Source organism: Plasmopara halstedii, assembly GCF_900000015.1.
Source record: "Plasmopara halstedii genome assembly, contig: Scaffold_110, whole genome shotgun sequence".
NCBI lineage: Eukaryota > Oomycota > Peronosporomycetes > Peronosporales > Peronosporaceae > Plasmopara > Plasmopara halstedii.
In genome coordinates this window covers 1,093,919-1,116,119 of record NW_020187031.1, presented here as the reverse complement: position 1 = coordinate 1,116,119, position 22,201 = coordinate 1,093,919, and the positions used below count along the sequence as shown (strand labels likewise).

General features: G+C 42.5%; 12 protein-coding genes across 12 annotated transcripts in view; 5 read left to right on the top strand and 7 right to left on the bottom strand.

Moving 5' to 3' along the window:
• PHALS_00236 (rhodanese domain containing protein) overlaps nt 1-875 on the bottom strand; it is a gene marked incomplete at both ends in the record, with an annotated part of 1,026 nt that extends 151 nt beyond the window's left edge. Inside the window, 4 exons of the mRNA XM_024729425.1 lie at nt 1-397; nt 482-619; nt 693-786; nt 843-875. The exon at nt 1-397 is cut by the window's left edge and continues 151 nt beyond it. Coding sequence (XP_024572279.1) covers nt 1-397; nt 482-619; nt 693-786; nt 843-875 — 662 coding nt within the window. The remainder of the gene's footprint in view (nt 398-481; nt 620-692; nt 787-842) is intronic.
• A 307-nt stretch (nt 876-1,182) lies between these two features.
• On the bottom strand, nt 1,183-1,889 carry PHALS_00235 (hypothetical protein PHYSODRAFT_317448; the record flags this gene model as incomplete). Its single annotated transcript, XM_024729414.1, has 4 exons — nt 1,183-1,561; nt 1,627-1,679; nt 1,746-1,802; nt 1,866-1,889. The coding sequence occupies 4 exons, from the start codon at nt 1,887-1,889 to the stop codon at nt 1,183-1,185; spliced, it is 513 nt and encodes a 170-aa protein (XP_024572278.1).
• Nucleotides 1,890-3,117: 1,228 nt separating this feature from the next.
• PHALS_00234 (uncharacterized protein) lies at nt 3,118-4,833 on the top strand (the record flags this gene model as incomplete). Its single annotated transcript, XM_024729403.1, has 1 exon — nt 3,118-4,833. One exon carries the CDS (start codon nt 3,118-3,120, stop codon nt 4,831-4,833), a length of 1,716 nt encoding a protein of 571 aa, XP_024572277.1.
• Nucleotides 4,834-5,092: 259 nt separating this feature from the next.
• On the bottom strand, nt 5,093-6,646 carry PHALS_00233 (uncharacterized protein; the record flags this gene model as incomplete). The annotated part of the gene is made up of 4 exons (XM_024729392.1): nt 5,093-5,251; nt 5,322-5,465; nt 5,541-5,687; nt 5,747-6,646. The coding sequence occupies 4 exons, from the start codon at nt 6,644-6,646 to the stop codon at nt 5,093-5,095; spliced, it is 1,350 nt and encodes a 449-aa protein (XP_024572276.1).
• A 346-nt stretch (nt 6,647-6,992) lies between these two features.
• Nucleotides 6,993-7,472, top strand: PHALS_00232 (dual specificity protein phosphatase 12-like; the record flags this gene model as incomplete). The annotated part of the gene is made up of 1 exon (XM_024729381.1): nt 6,993-7,472. One exon carries the CDS (start codon nt 6,993-6,995, stop codon nt 7,470-7,472), a length of 480 nt encoding a protein of 159 aa, XP_024572275.1.
• Nucleotides 7,473-7,559: 87 nt separating this feature from the next.
• Nucleotides 7,560-9,469, bottom strand: PHALS_00231 (WD40 repeat stress protein/actin interacting protein; the record flags this gene model as incomplete). The annotated part of the gene is made up of 2 exons (XM_024729370.1): nt 7,560-9,347; nt 9,419-9,469. The coding sequence occupies 2 exons, from the start codon at nt 9,467-9,469 to the stop codon at nt 7,560-7,562; spliced, it is 1,839 nt and encodes a 612-aa protein (XP_024572274.1).
• A 1,303-nt stretch (nt 9,470-10,772) lies between these two features.
• Nucleotides 10,773-14,622, top strand: PHALS_00230 (structural maintenance of chromosomes; the record flags this gene model as incomplete). Its single annotated transcript, XM_024729359.1, has 3 exons — nt 10,773-11,468; nt 11,540-13,354; nt 13,426-14,622. 3 exons carry the CDS (start codon nt 10,773-10,775, stop codon nt 14,620-14,622), a joined length of 3,708 nt encoding a protein of 1,235 aa, XP_024572273.1.
• A 74-nt stretch (nt 14,623-14,696) lies between these two features.
• Nucleotides 14,697-15,392, bottom strand: PHALS_00229 (uncharacterized protein; the record flags this gene model as incomplete). Its single annotated transcript, XM_024729347.1, has 1 exon — nt 14,697-15,392. One exon carries the CDS (start codon nt 15,390-15,392, stop codon nt 14,697-14,699), a length of 696 nt encoding a protein of 231 aa, XP_024572272.1.
• Nucleotides 15,393-15,486: 94 nt separating this feature from the next.
• PHALS_00228 (uncharacterized protein) lies at nt 15,487-17,240 on the bottom strand (the record flags this gene model as incomplete). Its single annotated transcript, XM_024729336.1, has 8 exons — nt 15,487-15,919; nt 15,987-16,061; nt 16,130-16,244; nt 16,309-16,460; nt 16,518-16,613; nt 16,704-16,931; nt 16,991-17,159; nt 17,231-17,240. The coding sequence occupies 8 exons, from the start codon at nt 17,238-17,240 to the stop codon at nt 15,487-15,489; spliced, it is 1,278 nt and encodes a 425-aa protein (XP_024572271.1).
• A 63-nt stretch (nt 17,241-17,303) lies between these two features.
• PHALS_00227 (Splicing factor SPF30) lies at nt 17,304-18,503 on the top strand (the record flags this gene model as incomplete). The annotated part of the gene is made up of 3 exons (XM_024729325.1): nt 17,304-17,465; nt 17,530-17,617; nt 17,686-18,503. The coding sequence occupies 3 exons, from the start codon at nt 17,304-17,306 to the stop codon at nt 18,501-18,503; spliced, it is 1,068 nt and encodes a 355-aa protein (XP_024572270.1).
• Nucleotides 18,504-19,842: 1,339 nt separating this feature from the next.
• PHALS_00226 (uncharacterized protein) lies at nt 19,843-20,304 on the top strand (the record flags this gene model as incomplete). Its single annotated transcript, XM_024729314.1, has 1 exon — nt 19,843-20,304. The coding sequence occupies one exon, from the start codon at nt 19,843-19,845 to the stop codon at nt 20,302-20,304; it is 462 nt and encodes a 153-aa protein (XP_024572269.1).
• A 58-nt stretch (nt 20,305-20,362) lies between these two features.
• Nucleotides 20,363-21,976, bottom strand: PHALS_00225 (Potassium channel tetramerisation-type BTB domain; the record flags this gene model as incomplete). The annotated part of the gene is made up of 1 exon (XM_024729303.1): nt 20,363-21,976. One exon carries the CDS (start codon nt 21,974-21,976, stop codon nt 20,363-20,365), a length of 1,614 nt encoding a protein of 537 aa, XP_024572268.1.
• Between the last annotated feature and the right edge of the window lie 225 nt (nt 21,977-22,201).

Here is a 22,201-nt window from a genome sequence, read left to right as displayed (position 1 = left end):
TTACGCATGCTACTACTCGCGGACGAGCCTCTATAGACGCTACGCTTCGAAACTTTCGAAGGATCCACAGGTTTAGGAGGGAGTGGAGTCCCTTCAATATGGTCTGGAAATTCGTCAGCGTAATTTATGAGTCCTCCCGTGAGTACGTAAACATTGTCAAAACCTCGTTGCACTAGCGTATGCGCAGTCTGCGCAACAGTACTATCGTCCAAATCATAAAGAACGATAAGTTTAGCCTCTTGGTTTTTGAATTGGTGCATTTCAGGCAACAGAACGTCTCGATTCAAATATGATGCAGGGTAGCTTTTTGAACGATAAATACGATTGTTAGCAAACTCCTCTTTCGAGCGAGTGTCGAGAACAAGATAAGGTGCTTCGTATTCCTCCTTTTCATCAGCTTCATAAGTCACGATTCGAGGACCGAGTATTTCGTTATTATTATCACTGGCAGGCACACGCTTTATTGCAAGCTCACCATTACCATTTTCAACCATTTGCGCAACCATTTCAGGCTGACTAGCACTTCCAGTATCTTCATACTCGTTGAACAGCTCAGCGAGACAACTACACGTAATGCGACGAAAGGTTTCGTCTCGACGCTTAAGAAACTCTTTGTGAGCTGACAAGACAAAGACATGATAGTGAGATGCACTTTACAAGACTGAATATACTAATGTTCAAATAAAACGCACAAAGTAGACGAACTTTATTGACCGTAGAACCCGAGTCGATCTTGCTCTGTGTATTCTTGTACTTTGGATTTTGTGGAATTCTCTTTTCCATAATCTAAAATACTTAAGTTAGGAGAAACAACTGACATAACTATACCAATCATAACCTACGGAAAGTGGTGCCTTGGACTTGGCGCGATGCATCTTGTCTCAGCGATGCAATGGCGTCTTGTTGGAGTGAAGTAGACAATGACGCCTTGTGGGGTTGAAACGACAAATTTATTTTAAATTTATTGACTTTTACTTCAATAATGTACGAATACTCGACGATAGTACCCTACAGCTACTACTTTTATCAGATTTTTTGCCGTTTCTTAGCGCCAAAATCGTCTTAAGCAGCGATTAGCCAAGTCATCTCTTTCACACAACATGTAGAATTCTTGACTAGATCTCATCATGAGAATATTTATAAAGTTATTGACTGCTATCGTAGGTTGCCTTTGTCGTCCCTTTATTGATTGTTTGCCTCGCTGAGCTGAAGATATTTCTCAAAGGCAAATATGCCATCAGGTGTAAACTCTTTGCGACGGGCAAGAATTTCGTCCGCAGTCAATGTGAAGACCTCATCAACTTCTTCCTTTTGGAGCACAAGTGGACCGTCGAATATACAATCAAAAAGTCCACCCCAAACACGACTGTGATCATTTTCGTAGTAAAAATTCGTCAAGTGCCGCAGCGGTGTGTTTTTCACGCCCATTTCCTCTTCAGCTTCACGCTTGGCATTGACTTCCATTGACTCTCCATATTGTACAACTCCACCGGCCATCGGATCCAGCATCCCTGGACAGTAGTCCTTGATCATGGTGCGACGCTGCACATAGTATTTGCCACTAAGATGCCAAACACACAATCAATATGAAGTTATTTTGTGCATTTGCTTTTGAATCACTCGTACGCTGTATTCTTGATAACAACGTATGATGCTCGGTGTGGTAGATTATATGCCCGCTATAACGGGTGGAAAAGCAGCAGTAAAGATGTGTGTGCATCGATTAGAGCATAATTATAACTTACCATGACGGCACGATCGGCCATGCCAATTACATTATTCTGCCCATCGACAATGCAAACCTATAAGGATAGCGACATGTGATATCAGCTGGATAAACGAAGAATTTTAGTAAAATCTCGCACCTTCTCCTTGGAATTCAGCGCCATAGCTATTCAACAAATTTGTAATTTTCAATTAAAGCAATATAGATTTTGGTTTATGTGGTCTACACAGTTTGTAATTTAGCCGGAGACTTAAGCTAATTGGACGCTTTTCCTCGTCTTGCGAATTTAGTCAGTGGCGGGTTGTGTAGACTTGATATAATTTCCCATGGGTTAACTAACCGTCATAATCTTCTTGTAAATCTGAAATCCATATCGGTAAATAACAGTCACGACAAATTCTTGCATGCTCGTAATTTAATTGAGCAATGTCAATAAATCGGTAAAAGTGTAAGCCGTTATTAAATGTGCTGGCAAGCTTTTTTGACTTTACCTCGCCATCCTAAGTTAGGTCCATAAAATTACAGTGCGACTATGCCTGACGTTTACTTTTCAAGTTGATAGACTTAATGTTGCAGTGCTATTCATAGGATTGCAATATTCGAAATATTCGTCATGTTTTCTGCGAAGAAGATACACAATATAATCTGATGGTAAATTTAGAGACAATCATTATTCTTCATCCACAGCCTCGTTAGATTTTTAAACATGTCAATGATCCAGTTTTGGACAATTTACTTGCTTAGTCTTTTTTAATTCTCGGTAATTTTCGCTTCCTGAAAATTCTGATGTAGACAAACAAGGCGGATGTCATTCTTTTTTTAGCACTTTTAATCCGTTTCGCAACGATAAATCTGAACACCTTTATGCTAAAAGGCACGAACGTATCACCCATTCATGCGACTTTTGTTCAATCGGTTCGTAAATATTCAGCTTGATGGTCCTGACCGGCTAAAATTCGCTAGGGCTCAAAAATTACATGAAGACGAAACACTGGCTTGGTCAAAAAGTATCGGTACGATTAGCCGCAGTAGCGCCTCATCCTTACCCCTCCAGTCTCAATAATGTCTGTTCTACTTGGACTCACATACAAAGACAAAATATAGCAAGGAACTCTCTCGCTCCGACGTCGGACAATTTACATCAAGAATCACATGTGTTTAAATTGGTTCCGATCGAGAAACTTCCAGAATTTAATGCAAACAAAACATTGAAAACCATGCTATTTGATAAGGATCAAATACGAAGTATCAATACTTTTAGACGGCAATGGCGACATGTCATTGCTTTCATGTTACATCTTGGTAATTTGCTCATGCTATTTACTGTTGCTGCTCCTCGTCAATTTGGGCGCTTAATGGCATTTCTAGTCCTGATCTTACACTTACCAGAAATGCTGCTTATCATCGGCTCAATACGCATCGAAATGCTATATTTTCTTTTGAAAACGTATGATTTCTGGTATTTTACCGTGAATAATGTTGCGTTTGGGATATGTTTCTCTGTATTGCTTAGTGACAGTCGTATCGTAGCGATCTTGGTTGGTTGTGTGATCGTACAAATCAGCATTAGTGCTGATGCACTTGTAAGCGATAGCCGTCAGCTTTTCTTATCCAGTGTCACTAATTGTGGAACACATTTTGCAATGTTCTTGATTGTGTTCTTACGACGAGTGGATGATGATGGAAATGTAGACGCTTTCTTCGTTTCGTATTCAAACAAACTCACTGGAGTTTCAATTCGTGATATTCTTATGAATGCACAGTTCAATATGACTTTATTGTTTGGACGACTTGTTTACAATAATTGGATTGCAATGCGAGAACAACTCTCGGCAATAGAAAGCTGTGCCAAATCTCAGACTAACGCTCTTCCAAGCCGTCGACGCTGTGTTAGCTATTACTGCACGGTTGGACTGCAAACGAAATGTAACTCAAATAGCGTTCAACAAGGATGGACAGGCTCTGATCATCAAAATATCGAAATGAATTCTCGGGTGGGAAGTGTAGTTGGCGTTGAGTCATACGAAAACATGTCAAGTGCCATCCCAGGACTTCCATCTGAGCCATTAAACGGCAAATCTAGGAAGTTAACAATGCCAAAAGGAAGATTTTCCCTCACACAGAATTGTATTGGTATGCAAATTCAGCTCCACTTTGTACCAGTTGCGGCAGATTTTGATGCTCATGAAACGCTGATGCCAGGATTTGGTAGCTTTCTTGATCGAAATTTTGGATCGCTCCCATTAAATACAAGACAACGCATGTTGTTACACATCTTTCATATCTTGGGCTACTTTGGTATATGTACATTGGTGTTGGGAGCTCTATCTGCGTGGATATTAGACGATCAAGACCTTGATCAGATCCATCCAGGTCTTGCACAGACTCAATTGATTGCGTTCTTTGTATCGGTTTTCTTTTGTTCGGTCTTTTTTGCAGCTTACCAGCGACAACTTCTCCGGAAATTGTTTTCGTCTTTTAATTCCCTCTTTCTCTCTGCTAAACTGACGACTGTATCGCTAATGCTTTGTCAGTTCCTGAAATGGGATCGGAGAGTGTTGTGGGTCTGGAGTGCATGGCTATGGATGCAGTGGGCGATTACGCTTGATGCTTTACCTCCAAGTTCCATGCGTCTTTTGGCTTTTCAACGTTCTTTTCTTGTGTTGTATGTGCTCAGTTTTGAACTCTTTGGTCTGTGTTGCTTGGTTTTGGAACTTGTTGCTATAAACCGTTGGATCGTGCCCAACATTGCCTTAGTAAATTATGAAATCTTTGGACGTCACTTACATTTGAGTGCACTTTCGACGTTAGTTTCTCGACTATTGACAATATTTATTTGGGAATGCAGGTTATTGTGGTTTATTTCTTTAGCACTTTATCGTCATCGTCAGCGTCATCGTCGCGTGGTCTCTGCTGACTCAATTCAAGGTCGTGGCGATGAACGTCTGCTCTTGACTGGGCGAGTCGAGTATTTTTACGAGCTCGAAACACGCACTTGTACACTTGCCGCGAAATCAAAGTGGAGTAGAAGCTTTCACAGTCTTCGTATCCCTCGAGCGATCCAGCGGCGGCGTGCAAAAGACCATTTGCATGCAGAAGGTGTGTGAACAGAAGACAAGTGATGTCTTTGCTCGACGAATTACTTAAGATCAAGGGCTGTTCGAGCACCTTTGAGAAGGCATCAGATGTTTTGTTGCTGATTGATAAATTATTTGGATGTTTGAAGGATTGAGAGATCACTTCTGCAGCATCAGTGTACAGTAAAATAAGGTGCAGGTATATCTAACTTGACGTCCATGTATTGGATCTAAGAAAAACGTAGACGGTATCACAAAATCTTATTAGCCATAGACCACCTATAATCCATCAAGTCTGTAGCAAGCCGCTATCGGAAGACGAGGGCGGCAAGCATTCTTCGTCCGAACGCTCTGATCCGTATACTTTCCGAACAAGTCGCATCTCCTCCGCAATCACTTGTGAAGCCACAGCTGAAAACTCTTTCTTTACAGGATCGATAAAAAGTTTCTACAACAATCACCGAATGGACCGAATAATCATCAATGAAAGGATGTCTTAAATTGCTTGTACTTCAAACCTTTATCCGATCATCGAAGCGCATAACGGACTGAAATAGGTTGATGTTTTCAGAAGCGCTATTGTCTTCAACAAGCTTGCTGTAAATTAGCGCTAAAATATCGCACAACGAAAGTAAGACTTCCCGGTAGTCCAAAGGGAATGGCTAGAAGGCATCCACAACACCACATGCGATCAGCACACTGAAGAATCAGCTATTACGTAAGATTAAGTACTATACAATCGGAGGTGTGGTCAGTCGTCGAAAGACCGGTCGCTGGTTCCACTTGTGCATTATTGGCTTAAAAGGCTCATCAATCGAGTAGACTGATTTATTTTCCGTGGCGAGAGGTTCGTGTAGTGTGCTGGATGTTGCTACCATCATTTTCTATCATCATGAATAATTGTGAATTTTCATTTCCGCCTCTTGCAACATACACTACTCACCATTCCTTGAACTGCTGCGGATGAAAAGTAAAATTCTAGTTCTTCGAGTAATTGGCAGCAATCCATTGCCAGCAGCTCCGAATGCGTCGATTCTCCGATCAGTTTTCCAAGCCCAAGGCCCAAGTAAAAAAATTGCGCGCCCCGTCGAATACTCTGCTTGTATCCGACGTGCTTCATCACTTGCTGTTCTCTCAATAATGCAACATTTAACCAATAGTTTGATCCTTCATGCATTGCTTTGAGGTAATTCCAGTCCGAACGTCGATGTTGGACCAAATCTTCTAGAATCTTCATTCTTTGTTGAGCTGTCACCTGTCGAAGTAATTTAGCAGCCTCCGCGGCATCATTTTCTCCATCAGCTCTGTCAGCATTGCTTATGCGTTCCTCCACGTCATCGGCGTTGCTAACGTTGGAGCTTTGAGATGCAAACAGCAGCGATCCAAATGAAGTCGACGCGCTCGCTAATGATGACGTAATACCCGACGTCAATGATCCTGCAACGGAGGCAACGGATCCAAGCGAGTCAACAATAGTAGCGTCAATTGAGTTGGGAGAGCTTGTTTCGGTCTCGCTTTGAGATGTTGTAGAGACGGGAGACGGCATACTTGCAGTTTTCGAGCCAATACTCTTTCCCAGTGGTGTTAAAACACTACGTCCACTCTTGGCAAACTTATTAGCTATAGACCGCGCGGCAGATGAAGCTTTAACAGCGGATGCAGGTAACTTGGAGCCAGAGGAAGAACGACTCACGCCGTTCGAATCGCCCTTGACGGATATCTTATCTGCACTGATGTCAGAGGATCCTTCGTAATCTGGAAGAGCAGAAGGTGGAGGAGGAAGTGCTGCTAGAACTTCCTGCTCGCTCCGGGCAGCGGGGTCAACCTTGGTGGCGTCGTTCATATCTCGTTGTAAGACGATCTATCCAAACTTTACCGAAGCAATGCTTTAGCATAAAACCGTTTCTGATGAAATCAGGCTGAGAATTAGTGCAGTTTCAGGAGTTGATATTGTTATTTTACGAGCAATGATTATTTTTGATACATAAATTGCAAATGTCAGTTTCGACAGTAAAGTAACTTTGTGTTGCCACATGATGCAAGATGTTTAAATTTGTGGCATCTATAACGCTAATTTTAGCACTTAGAATTCTAGTAAATAATGATATCAATGTGAAATCTGTACTATTCTTAAGCAAATTAATTAATCGTCGTCATACAAGCGCTGCGGTATTCAACAAGTAACAAAAATGGACTCCGGGGCCAAGTTGGCTAATGAGCTGCAGCTTGTACAAGAAACATCCCATAGCATCGCCAGGTATGCATGCAAGAAGTGCCGTTGTGTTCTTTTTACAAATGAGGATTTGGACATGCACGAACCGGAGAAGCACCAGATATCAGTTCACAAGAAACTCAAGGATGTCAAGCAGCACGTGAGCGCGCCCATGGCTTGCTCGTCGTACTTTTTAGAGTCTCCACTATCATGGATGGATGAAAAATTGCTGGCTGAGGGCAAGATTCATTGCCCTACGCAAAAGTGCCAGTCGCGCCTGGGCGCCCTTCACTGGTCAGGGTCTCAATGCTCATGTGGCACATGGGTCACGCCCAGTATCAAGATAACTAAGAGTAGGGTGGATTTAGTGCTGAAGCACAGCAATTTAAATATCGTCACGAGTGTCACAGGATTAGATTCTACCGATGCAGTGAAGGCGATATCACCGGTGTCGTAGTGAGCTAAGAAAGCGGTATTTACAATCAATGCGCTCATTTATTTGGCGTGCGTTTACTTCATCTTAACGCCACCTTCTTATCACATCTTATGAGGACAGGTCCCAGTAGTTAACGCAAGCATCATTGCCGACCGAAACGAGCTCTGTCTCAGAAAGAAATTTAACGGCTGTGACTCCATCCTTGTGCGAAAACTCAAATGAGCGCTTTTTCATGGGATTGTTGACATCCCAGACGTAAATACGCTCATCAAGTGATCCACTGGCAATAAAATTGCCGCTTGGTGCCCAGTCCACGCTCGTCACACGCGTCGAATGGTAAACCCACATACCTTGCACCTTTGCAGAGCGCGTTGCAACATCCCACACGCGCACTTCGCGGTACGTGTCACCAGCAGCAAGGTGTGATCCATCCGGTGAAAAAGCCACAGACGTTAGTGCACCCAAGTGTCCAGCAATTTCGCCGCTTTCAACCAAAGAAGCTTTATTTGCCACGTCAAACAAGTGAATCTTCATATCTTCTTGCGATCCGACGGCTACAAGATCTTCAGAAGGTGATATTGCAACACATGTAGGCGTCCAAGAAAACTCAGGAGTCTCGAATATCACCTTCTGGTCTTGCACTAGCTTCAACCCCTTGTTTGTGCTCACCACAGCAAGACCTGATTCTGTGATCGCTACGCCATTCGGCTGTGCGTTTAGTGCAGTGGAGGCAGTGTATTCACAGTCATTGGAGAAGCGAAGTTGATCATCCCAAGCGCAACTGGCAAGCTGGTTCGAATTGGCAGCAATGCCAGTGATCTTTGCCGTATGATGCGTGCCCTCCAGTGCTTTGGCAGTTTTGGACGTCCACGAGCACACAACACCGTCGTAACTTCCCGTTAGTAAACGGTTCTGCGCTGGCTGAGTAGCGAGCGACACAATACTCACCTGGTGGCCTTGCACGATCTGCTTTGGCCTTGAAGGGTTGTTGACGTCGAGGAAATTAAGATCACCCGATAAACTAAGGGAAATGAGATAATTTTGGCACCACGCAACAGCAACTTGCATGTCTTTCACTTGTGGCTTCGTCCCGCCAAGCGTGAACTTGGTGAGGACACTACGAGAGGCAACATCCCATAACAGTACCGTCTTATCAGCCGACGACGTCAGTAGCTGAGAACCATCTGGACTCCAGCACACCGAGTAAATTGATGCTTGATGTTTCGTCGGGAATTTATCTATGAGCTCGCCACTTTTACCATCGTACAGACACATGAGCTTGTCTGAGCCGACGCTGACAGCAAACTCCCCATTGGGTGAGAATCTCACGCAATTGACAAAGTTTGTGTGAAGATTATTATTGTTTTGCTTAAACTTGAATGGCGGTCCTTCGTACACACACACGTTAAAGTCTTCACTGGCCGTCATGATGCGAAATGGGCGCGTTTGGCGATAGTCAACACTCAAAATTCGCTTTTGGTGGCCGACGATCTCGCCAAGACTGTTGCCAGTGTCCCACATGAAGACGCGTGCCATCAATCCTCGGCCATCGCCAACTGCTACAATTCGCTTGCTTTCAGGATCCCACGACAGATCCTTAATCTCTCCTGCAAATACTGGAATCTCCAATTTGAGTGTATGCTCTGGATTATCATACGACCATACACGCACTTTGCCCGATACGTCACCCGATGCTACCCAGTATCCACTTGGGGAAAACTTGGCAACAGTAGTAGGCTCATTATGACCTTTGTACACAAAAGTGTCGGTCGGGTCTTCCAGATTACGTACTATGACGAGCTTGCCACTGCAGTAAATGAGCTTAGGTTCTTTCGGATGGATACTTAAAACACTCGGAGCACCGCGGTTTGTCGTCGGATTTGGACCGACTGTCGCCTGTGAGGAAGTTTAAGAATATAAGGGAAATTAAAAAAAACACCGAATTGAATCGGACAGTTGCCACGTACTTTAAGGGACGGAGGTGGCACCTTTTCCGTGGGGTTTGATGCTGTCGACATCTTGAATTTGAGTTTCAGGGGGATTCAAAAATGAAGTTACGATACGGTGCTGACTGCAGCACTCATGTATACCACATTAGGAATTATCCTTAAGACTTGAAAGCTTTTTAGTAAAATGACAAGTTGGCGCTCAAGCTGGTAATTACAGGCATAATTTTTAAGAACGAGCTTTGATAGCTAATAGAATGACGCACAAAACTTGCTATCACTACTGTCAAAAAAAGAAATTGCACAAAAAGGTCGACAAAGCTGGAGAAATAAAATGAAAGCTAGTTGGACACTGTGCTCACACGACATTAAATTCAATTTGATTATCATACATGCTGCAGGACGAAACAGCTCGCATGACAGGGCACTTAAGCTGTGTTTTTTTCTCTTAGTCTCTGAGTTCGCCATCGATTAAAGCTTACGCTACAAATAAAAACATCATTTTGTGAAGGATATGCATATGCGATGATCGGGGATGTTTTTTTGTGGGAATGTATTTACATGCTTAAGATTGATATATCAAGTCGCGACGCGACCTAACCATAATTAAACCATAATTTTATCGACTGCGTTTGTCTCAATAAGGTGGCGAATATGCATTGAAGATTTGAGGTGTTTTGCACACTGCGTACTCATATAATACCCCTCGCCTTATGGTGAGCAGCTTTTGAATTGACGAGTTTGGGGTAACACCTGATATTATTAAATGCCTTGGAATTTTTATTACCTCTATGATTGTTCACATCAAGTGAATGCGTCAAAATATCTTTGAAAAAACAATAATGCACGTCGATTCATACTACTTTGACGCAGCTGGAGCATATGCTCGGCAAGTTGTTAAGCCTGCAACATCGGTCTTCAGAATCAGCCTTGTAAGACATTGGGCATCAGCAAAATCCACATTTTGTAATTCAGTGTTTGTTACATCTATTTATCCAGTCAACCGTGAGCTTTAAGACATACTTGCAAAGAAAAGGAGGTTGGATTGTTCAAATTAATAATTTTGTCATCAATGCCGGTAATCAGTTTGAAGAATTTTATCATTCACGCCAGCACCCGATTTGTCAGGATGCACTATTTGGCATGAGGTCAAATGATCTATCGAAATAACTCTCCTCGTCCTCTGAATGAGCATATTATATGCAGTATCTAGATATACACAAGTACCAGGTTGAGTTAGCAATATTGTTTTGACAGGAAAAATATCATTCAATACAATACCGGTTCGAACTGATGAGACTTTCATATCATATCGGTATTGACAAACCAGTCAATCGCAACGAGTAAGTCGTGAAACCTTTGTTTCCTCGCCGATATGGGCCGCATTGCCCGACTAGAGTTGGAGAATTTTAAATCCTACGGTGGAAACCATGTCATTGGTCCATTCCAACGTTTTACGGCCGTTATTGGTCCTAATGGAAGTGGTAAAAGCAACCTCATGGATGCGATTTCGTTTGTCTTAGGTGTTCACTCGCGTCAACTGCGTTCGAACCAACTCCGCGATTTAGTGCATAGAGCACCAAGTGATTCTGCTACTACTGATCGTTCAGCATTCGTGACACTTGTGTACGAGCTTTCTACAGACGAGACACCACCTTCCAAGTCTCTGGCGGTGCAAAGTCAACAGAAAGAGGTTCATTTTACGCGTCTCATTTCGGAAAAAGGTGTTGGCTCGTACCGAATTGACAATCAGGACGTAACTTCAGATATTTATCAGAATCAGCTCAAGGAGATTGGTATATTAGTCAAAGCACGCAACTTTTTAGTCTTCCAAGGAGATGTCGAGTCGATTGCAAGTAAAAGTCCCGCTGAGCTCACGAAATTGTTTGAACAAATTTCAATGTCAGATGAGTTAAAAAATGAGTATGAAAGACTTTCAGATGAAAAAGATGTGGCGGAAGAGAGTACGATCTTTGCGTACAAGAGAAAAAAGGGGCTTGTGGCTGAAAAGAGGCTCGTCAAGGAGCAGAAAGAAGAAGCTGAGCAGTTTCGACAGAAATTAGAGGCTCTGGTGCGTTGAGTTGCTGAACAACAAGAAGTTAAGTCATATGGTCGCTAAACTTGGTGTTATGCTGCTTGTAGAATAATCTACGGGTCGAGCACTATTTGTGGCAATTGTTTCAGGTTCATGAGGACATAAAGCAGCGACAGGAAACAATTCAACACTATCAAGAGACTGGACACATCTGTGTGCAGAAAGAAGAGGCTGAAACACAAACGTATCAAGACAAAAAGAAAGAATTGATGGCCAGTCTTCGTGAGGTGAAAATTAATCGTGAGCGTCTTCAGGATGTTCAGAATGAAATGGAAGACATTCAACCACAATTGATTCGACTGCGAGAACAGACGCAATATGGTCAGCGAAAAGTGGTTGACTCGGAGACAACTGAAAAGACTATGAAAAGACGATTAGAAGGAAATGCTGCTGAAATTGAGGCATTGAAGAAAGATCTACAAGAGCTAGAAAGAGCAAAGATCGAGCTTGACGCTTCTCAAACTCGTGAAGCAAGTAAAGGAGAGGAAGGTGTTCTGGTATTCGAAGGTCCGCGTTTAGAGGAGTATCATCGGATCAAAGAAGCAGTACAGGTCAGGACGAACTCGCTACGAAGTGAACTCGAAGCGATTTTACGCCAACAGAATGCAGACAAGAATAAGGTTGACATATTGAATCAAGAGCGTCAGGAGAATCTTAAGATGATTGAAGTGCTTACGGACGATCTGAAACAAGCTGACGAGCGTATCATTAGTATGCAGCGCGTCATTACAGAGACGGAAAGTGATCTAGCTGCAGCAAAAGCGAATGTACAGTCCACTGAAGACGAGAAACGTGTCCAAGCAGAAGAGAAAGTTAAACTGACCAAGCAATTGGAGATCGTGAGCTACAAACTGCGAGATCTCAAGGACGATAAGCGCCAGTCACAGGCTGAGGCGAAGCGTGCTGACACGCTCGAGACTCTGAAGCGGTTATATCCTGGTGTTCGTGGTCGTCTCGTAGATTTGTGCAAGCCAATTCAACGCAAGTATAATATGGCCGTGACGGTAGCGACAGGGAAGCACATGGACGCAATTGTTGTGACGGACTATCGCACTGGTCAAGACTGTATTCAGTACCTTCGTGAGTCACGCGCGGGTAGTGCTCAGTTCATACCACTCGATAAAATTCGAGTTAAGCCCATTAACGAACGCTTTCGCAGCTTGGGAAACAACATCAAAATGGTGATTGACGTAATTAAATGCGACTCGGAGATCGAACCAGCGCTGCATTATGCAGTTGGAGACACTGTTATTTGTGATTCTATTGATGTTGCCCGAGATCTTTGTTTTCGTCAGAACGAAAAGGTAAAGGCTGTGACTTTAAACGGAATGGTTGTGAGTAAGAATGGTAGTATGACTGGAGGAAAGACGCGGAGCGACATGCGACGAGCTGGTCGATGGGATGAAAAGGAGGTGGCGGCCTTGCAGCAAGAAAAAGACGGGCTCATTGATACTTTACGCGCAATGGAGCGCCACGGTGCCTCGTATGCCAAGATACAAACGCTACGCACTTTACTCGAAGGCCTCTCGAGTCGTCTTACTCACGCCAAAGCTGATTTAGTCATCACTGAAACGAAAAAACCTAAGATTCAAGCTCGAATTGATGAAGCGAGAAAGCGACTGGCCGAAATGATTGAGCCTGAGCTCCACAAGTTTGTCGCAGCTGTGGAGTCTCGTAAGGCCACGATTAATGCGCTTCAGGAGCAGATTCACAGTGTAGAAGACGAAATGTTTAACGAGTTTAGCAAAAAGATCGGCGTCGACAGTATACGCGTTTACGAAGAACGAGTGCTTAAGAAACACCAAAAGGCCATTGACATGCGACGCAAAATTACGGAACATGAAGCAAAGCTTCGTGCACAGGTATGTGAATGCTACTTAAGAAAACTTTGGGTATCGGGATAATCAAAAGTGGTTGTTTCCGTGTTGCGTAGATTGAATACTTGCAGTCGCAAGATTTTCACCAACCAATGCTAGCAGCAAAAGAACGAGCCGCTCAAGAAGTGCAGCATTTAAAAGATTTGGCTGAAGAAGAAGCTAGTCTAATGAAAAGAGTTTCTGCATTACGAAAGGAAAGGAAGGAACAAGAGGAAGTGCGTAAGCAGTTGTCGACGAAAGTAGATGATCTAGAGAAGGAGCTGCGCGAGATTAGCAGCAAGAAAGCTCAATACGAGGAGCGGAAGGGCAAAATCCAGCGACGAATCGCAGCAGAAGAGACAGTGTTAGAACGCCTGAAAGATCACAAGACGGAGCTGTTTAAACGTGCCGCGCTGGACCAAGTTCAGCTGCCGACTGTTGTAAGTCGATCTTCGACCGAGGACATTGAGATGGAAGACGTCAGCGGATCCGATAACCATCAAAAGTTGGAGCTTTTACTAGGAGATAAAGCCACAAATCAGGAAGTCGATTTTTCATCTCTACCAGATGCGCATGTTGCAGTGGATGACAAAGAATTTGATGATATCAACGCTGATTACGAAAAACGTATAAGTGTGCTGCATGCAGAGCTCGAGCTGATGCAACCTAATATGCGCGCTCTCGACAAATTCGACGTGATTCAAAGTCGAATCGGAAAAGAAGAAGAGGAACTGGACCGTATCAAGCAACAAGCCTTTACTACTGCGTCCAAGTTTGAAGAAGTGAAACAAGAGCGACACAATCGTTTTATGGAGGCTTTCAACCATATTTCGGGAGTGATTGATGCCACTTATAAGCAATTGACAAGAAGCTCAAAACATCCACTGGGTGGCACGGCGTATTTGAATCTAGAGAATACGGAAGAGCCATATCTGAGCGGCGTGAAGTATAATGCAATGCCGCCAATGAAGCGATTCCGTGAAATGGAAGAATTGTCAGGTGGTGAGAAGACGGTGGCTGCACTCGCTCTGCTTTTCGCAATTCACAATTACCGTCCGTCACCGTTTTTCGTTCTTGACGAAGTTGATGCTGCTTTGGACAATGTAAACGTGAACAAAGTGTCAGCATACATTGCGAGGTGTGATTTTCAATGCGTTGTTATCTCGTTAAAAGACACATTCTACGAAAAAGCCGATGCATTGGTTGGAATCTGCAAAGATATATCATTGCAACAGTCGAAGTCCATGACTTTGGATCTCACCAAATTCGACTAGTGAATTGCATACGAATGATCAATTTATTAACGTTTTTGCTACGTCTGAAGCTTATTTTGCGTGTCTGCAGACTTTTAATGAAACAGGCGCTTTCCATCGAGGACTGCTTTTTGTTGATTGTGTCCCTCTACTGCTCCAAAACGCGTCTTTGACGAGTAATCTGCTTCCTTTCGCACAAGTTCTTGAAGTCGTTGATCAGCAGCTGCTTGAGTTCGGGAAAGTTTGCCATAGCGATGCTCTTCACAAAGCAAGAAGCTTTCGGCCAGGTGGATGTTAAAAGGCACGTCCAGCGTCACATGGCCGGGTGTAATCGAAGTGGAATCCAGCAATATCCACAAATCCTCTTCTTCCGGCATTTCATGAGTCCAAATCATGGACATGCTGTGATCTAAGCCACCAATCGTTGAAAAGGGATTCCTTCGAGGTAATCGAACTCCATCCATCGCCGCAGTTGCTACGTGACTTTTGCTAACAAAGTCCAAATCACTGGTCATTTTCAAAATGTAGTTGGTATTACGCCATTGAAATGGACGAAGTTGAGTCAAATGACGTCGCCACCCAGCAATGGCTGCCACTGTAGCCAGCGACAAGTCTCGAACCTGCAAAAGAGCTTCCAGTAATTCAACACTTGAATCGTCTTTAAATGAGCAACAACACCGCAACAGCTTGTCGAGTCCGGCTTCTCGTGCCACTATCGCTTTGAGCACGACCAGCTCCTCTTCAGAATGCAATCCTTCATACGACAAAGCCTTAGTACTCGAAGGTTTCATTAATACGCCCTGAAGGTCCTATTATCGCTGGCAAATGGTCAATGTCAAAGCTTTATTTAGATTAATTCGCAGCAACTGATGACTAGACTCGTATTTATTTGTCTTGTTTAGCAGCTCGACGTCGGATTTCGTCCCACGTCGTCGATTTCACTGGAGTATCCTTTTCGTTGGGCAAACCAAAAAAGTAGTCGTCTTCATCATGGCGCAATGTTGACGAATTCTTGTCGGAGTATGGGTGGTGTGTGTTCCGTGAGTAAGGCATATTTGGATCATGAGACATTGAGAGATCATAGTCTTCAGCTTTATCCGATTTCATTCCAAAAAAAAATGGTGAGCGGCTTTTCATGTGATCATCTTCTTTGAATGTCTCAAGGTCTTCATCGTATTTATTTTTCTTGTTGCGAAGAGTATCGAGACCAGATATTGGGGGAATGCTAGTTGAGTTTTCGATATTATTATGGCGAGAAAGACTTGCTGACTGAAAGTCAGAGCCCTCAGCCACAGTTGATCCTTCGTCCCACGAATCACTTCATCACAAAGTGTAGAAAAATTAGCACCTATAATCCACGAAAACTTGAGAAACTTGGAACGTACACAGCTGCCGCTGAACGTTTGAACCTGTCGTGAAGCTCCTGCACGAATGGATTATCGGGAATTTTGGTCTGTAGACTAGCATAATAATGAAAATAGTAAGAAGTGAGAATAACGAGTTCGTGATTATTCCTATTTCGACTCACATGGTCCTCGCTCGAGCTGCAAACGGTGACTTGTCTGATGGCAGTATCAGAAGGTCTGAGAACAGATCGCGACGGATACTGATGATGCCATACGAAGCTCCAAAGAAACCTCCAGCTGAATAAACAATCTCATTCAGAGAATACTATGATCCAATTGAAGTTGAATGTTTTCGACTCACAAATCATTGCGAACGCACCCACCACTTTCTTTCGATTTTTGGACAATATCCATAATCCTGCCATGATCGACGAACCAAAAGTGAAACCTAAGACACCACGGCGCCGGCCTATGTTTGCATATTGGGCTAAAAGCTCTTTTTCCGCCTCCGTCCTGTGGATTTATGGCTAGTATGACATTTTAAACTGAACGTATCACGAAGCAACATACTTGCCGATGTGAGATACACTTTTATCGTTTGCCAATTCCTTGCTCAGCGTGTGAATGGCATCGTCCATAGGCGCTGTCGATAGCATCTTCTCGAATCTTTATCGTTGAAATTGCGATATAATTGAATAGAAGAAAATTGAAATATCATACAACAAAATTTACAATAGATTTTAAATGAGATCTCACTTGATTATTATAATGCCTTCGTCTATCAATCGCTTTGTGATTTGATTTTCAACGTATGCAACGAGCTCAGGAATATGATCAGGTAGTTGACATGAAACGAAACATTGTCGTCCAGTGCGTCTCGTAAGTTTTTGTGCAATCTGTTGTTCCTCCATCTCCGGAGCCCCCAAGATAGACGTTATGAGCGGCATGGGACTATAGCGCGTTGTTATGGCAGTTGACAGCGATCTACAGAAGAGTGTCAGATATCAAATCAATTCTAAATATCCTTTGCTTTTGAAGTTTACCCTAAGCAAGGCTTGTCCGTTGCCGGACCCATCCACACAAAGATACAATGGGTTAATAGCCACATCTGCACAATGTAGCTTTGGTCCAAAAGCGTCCCTGACATGTCAATAATTCGTATCCCTCCATTTTCATGTAGCTGAAGTTGCTGCAACTCAGTATCGATAGTGGCTATACCATTAAACAAGTGCACAAATGAGCAAAATATATTGCAATCTAAGCGAAAGATAAGCGTCACCTACGCTCCATCATGCAGTTGACAATTTTTAGAGTAGACAACATGAAAATTATTTTCAAAAATTTCGAAAAGTCAAAATGTTGGCGGACGCGAGTTTGGAGGAGCTAGAGACTCGGCTTGTAACGTTCACAGAGCAACTGCAGAATATTCACGAGCTGCTACAAAGTGATCCAACAAATGTTGAGTTTCTTAGCATTGCTAAGGATCTCGTAGAGGTCATACAGTTGACTAAGGAGACGGTGCGACGATTGCAGAGGGGTTTGTTACCTTTATAGCTAATCTGCTGCGATATAATAAATGTAGATTGATCTTAAGGTCAACGCTGCAACTTCCAATGAATCAGTGAGTCTTGAGACGCCTCACGAGCAATACCAAGAGAAGCTACAAGTTGGTACGTTATCATTCTAAAGACAAATAGGAAGAATTCTAATGCTGTATGTAATATTAATCATAATTCAGAACTAAAGTTCATGCCAGGTTCAATGGTTGAGGCTATACAGCAAGATGTTTGGTATCCAGCTTATGTTAACTCAGTGACAAGTGATAATGACTACAATCTAACGTTTTTGGGCTTTGGAACAACTGCAAAATGGAAAGAAGATGCTTTGAGAGCCATTGAAGTTGATGTCGAGCAGGCTGCGAAGCTGCCGCCTAAAGAAGACATTGTAGAAGGAATGAAATGTCAAGCCAAGTACTATGTTGACGCTGTGATATATCCTTGTTCGATCACAAAAGTCACTGAATTAGGTTTCCAAGTACTATTTGATGGCTATGGCAACTCGGAAGAGGTGCCGTATGAGTATTTGAGACCAGCAGCAGCACCGCTAGAAGCGGAGGTAAGCACTGCTGCTGCCGAAAATAGCATTACTAACACAGTTGATGGTGCTCCTGCAAATGGTGATACTGCAACAGCGCCAAAAGTGGCTCCTGCGGTGATTCACAAGCCTATTAAAATACCTGAGAATCTGCAAATTCTGCCGACCGATACGGAAGCGGAGAAGGAACGCAAGCGTAAACGCCTGCGAGCTATCAAAAGCCTGAATCGACACAAAAATATTGACAATGAGCGCAATATCAAACAGCACGATTGGAAGGCCTTTCAGTACAAAGCAAAGAAAAAAGGCTTGAGGAAAGGCGTGAGTGGTGTTCTGTCAAAGCGTGGCTCAAGTATGTTTGCATCGCCCGATACCGTGCAGGGTCGTGTGGGTGTTGTAGGTAGTGGTCAGGGCATGACTGACTTCCAGGATACACGGATCAAGAAATTCAAACAAGCTTAGAGTGCAAACAAATCTTCTGATGAATTTTTCTGCATCTTTTGTTAACGAAAAGTAAAAACGTGAACCAAATGAACTCAAACGAGGAGCAAAGATTACGTATGGGTAGTTATATCTTGCTTTCAACTCAGACTGTAAAGTATTTTGTTGTGAAAATCGGCCGCTAAATGAGATGCTTGGGTGCCTTCTACTTACTTCTTCTCAATTTGCTGGATAGAGCTTGTGATCTGCTTGACGACGAACAAGAATGCGAGATACAGAGAGCTATCTACCATCTGCAGTGTAGATTTTGTCAATTCTAGTGTCACAATAAATGGCCTTGCACCTTGCACAGAGGAAGCTTAGACTAAAAAAGTCACTAACAACAACAAATAGGATGACTTAAAGGCCGACCATAGAATACTTCGGATCTACTTTGCATGTTTTGTGTGACAGGAATTTAAAATGTAACTAGTAAGTTTTGTCGAAACACGCGTCAAACTAGAACGTTGCTTGATGCTTGACTTTGCAAAGTACATTGTGTGATGTCGACTTCAAATCAGTAACGCTCGTACCCATGATACCGGTGATACAGCCACCGGTCAAGTCTTCATCTAGAATAGGCCGGACGTTTACTGAATTTGGAAGCGCGTTGCACTCAAGAAACTTTACTTTTTGAAAGAAGCGATTGAAGTTGGTGTGCCAACTTCTTCGCATCGACGAAGTCAGGGTAAATTTGCACTACGACATTAACTTAAGTAGTCATCACTATTGTCCATATAACTATAAATATTCACAATTATCACAAGAATGCAAGTAGAACTTTTGTCGAATTAGACAATATTGTAGTAACAGAAATAGTACACGACTTATCCTGTTACGCAACAAATGTGGTACAAGCATAGTAATCATCTCTCCATGATTACTATATTTCATTCTATCATTCTACGGAAGCTGCAGCTGCCAGCGATCTTGGCGTCTTGGTCGCATTGTCGCAGACTCTGAGGTGTGAACTAAAAGATAGAGCGAGGGACAAGCGCAAAGGTCCATTTTAGTACGTACGAAACGGTTCAAAAGCATGGCATACCTTTGCTTACTGAAGTTGTATCATCAAATCGGACGAAGTTGAAAAAAATACCACAAGGTATTATTCTATATTTATCACTTTGTGATATACCTGTCTGTCTGTACTTGATCTTTTTCATACAAAAAGGTACTTGCAAGTATTACAAAAGCAGCCTTTCTTAATGCTATTCTTCGATTCCTTAACTTATACGCTAGAAATAGAAGATGAACGGTCTACAACGCGTGACTTTGTATCCCACGTCGCAGTCTGCAATCTGCGATCAAGGAGGTACGAAAAATGAACCAATTGGACGCAATAGCAACTGTTGCATACTCTGATGAGAACATTGTTGTCAAAAGTGTGGAAAATAATTGCACTCATGACTGCAACAAGCAAATGCAAGAAGTATCAATTGGCAATAATTGTGACTCGATCATTCCTTATGACGGGTTCGAAGAATCGAGCAACTTGTGTTCAATGCCGTCAACGTGCTTAGAGCCAAATGATCCTGAAGAAGATGTGCAATCGCCTATTCTTTGCAAATCAGTATCAAGTCGAAGCCCATTAACATGTAGCGAGAAGAAACAACGAGCGCCATCGTGGACAATCCATGACGTGCAAGAGTATTACGCTATGCTTGAGTTGCTGCAAGACACATGCTATGACTCAAAAGATCGTGACATTTGTCTTTCAATGGACACACTTGGCCACATGGAACAATTGCTCATGTTGCTTATGCCACAACAGTCTCTTTTGTAGTAAGAAACACTTTTTTTAATATTAGATCTTTTTTCCACTCTGTAACTTTACCTTATTTTTAACGAAAGTGATACGTTGCAAGTTTCTTTTCATCACATTGTGGTTGCAACTCATGCAACGTACCATGTTTGTCGGTACAATACATCTCAACATCTTCTGGTCGATACACTGTACCATTCTCTTTCTCAATTCGAGGATCTTGACACATACTGGAACCTCCAACGTTTCGTATCGTAGCTTTTTGATTGCCATGAATTTCAAGTTTCGTCTTGTGTAATGGAGATACTTTTGAGTTGATTGGACCATTTGAAAGACTTGAGAATTCCTTGAGTTTAAACGAAGAAATGGGAAGACATGACTCGGATCGCTTGGAATTTCTTTTGGAGGACAATGTACATATCAAATCATGACATTTCAATGTAGTACGTGCAAGTTCCATCTCCAAAGTATCAGAAATTCGATCTTTTGACTCAAATGTAAAAATGATCTTGAAAGTGATTTCCAATGCTATAGGATTGGAAGAATGAACGATATTCGCATTAGAACCAGTGGAAGGTTCAGTTATCCAAAATGTATAGACGTGATCTCCTGGAAGTAATGCAATGTACTGCATAAGATCAAGAGAAGATTGACTGTCAAATAGAACAGCTTCGGATATTTGAACTTGTTGTATATCCATTGGATCACAAACACGAACCATAAGAATTCCTCGACCTTGAATCCTTTCAACAAGTAATTGTTCAAATGAAGGAATAACAAAAACAAGAGGTACACTTGAAAGTGTTAACTTGCGTGTTTCTTGACGAAAAAAACGTAAGATGTTTTCATTTCGACTTGTCGGAAGTTGTACATCTTGCTCACTCTTGTCATTTACTTGGATAAATGACAAACCATCGTTCTTTGAGACTTGTAATGATGATGATGCCATATTAGCAAACATACTCACTCGTTTTGAAGGTGTACCAATCAAATCAACATCATTTACTGATCGTCGACGACTAAAACCATCAAATGTTGATGTTGTACTTGGCCATAAAAGTGCTTCTCCTGCTGGTAAAGATTGAAATAATTCTTCATATAGATCAAAGTAGATCGCATCGTTCTTAAATGCTTGTTCATCCACATTACGTTGACGTACTAATTTTTTGGTACGGTACCAATCCAATATCATTTCAAAATGTTGCGGGTTGCGATCAATATAAAACGCATCATCAAGGCAACTACTTTTGCCACAGTTGCATGCAATAATCTGATTCAATCGTTTAAGTGGATATTTCGCAATTAAACTCTCTTTGCAACGAAAAAGTTTCCCACCCACGTCAAATGCAACAATTCGTGTCGGGTTTTTTGCCAGAACATTTCGAAGATCCGAGACACTCTTTGAATGCCACGGAACTCGTGTACGTCCAACTGTATGGTCAACTTGGATTTCTTGACTTGTAGCACGTACAAGAACTGGTAGTACACTATGCATTGAGCTCAACGTGACAGAGTGCGTATCGATCATGTCGTGATGAATCTCGCTTTGTCGAGGATCAAGAACTGGATTGATAAAGATCGAGAGCTTTCCATCAGTGTTACTACTTGAATTGTGCTCCGACAATACATTCACTGAATGATTGTCGTCGTGAACTTGTAATATACTTGTCTTGCTATTCTCTTGGCTTGCCATGAAGATTAAAGTTATGATATGATCTCTCTGCCTCTCCATTCACATTGTAAGACGATTGGACCGCAATATTATTGTTCTGTGCCATAAAGTATTGTGAAAGGTCGTACAACGTGGGTACCGATTGGCCAAAGTCAAAGCCTGACGTCTTCCGATGCACACTGTATCTTATACCGAGTGGGTACGAAAATTGGGGGTATCGTGGCACATTCGAACGACATTCATAAC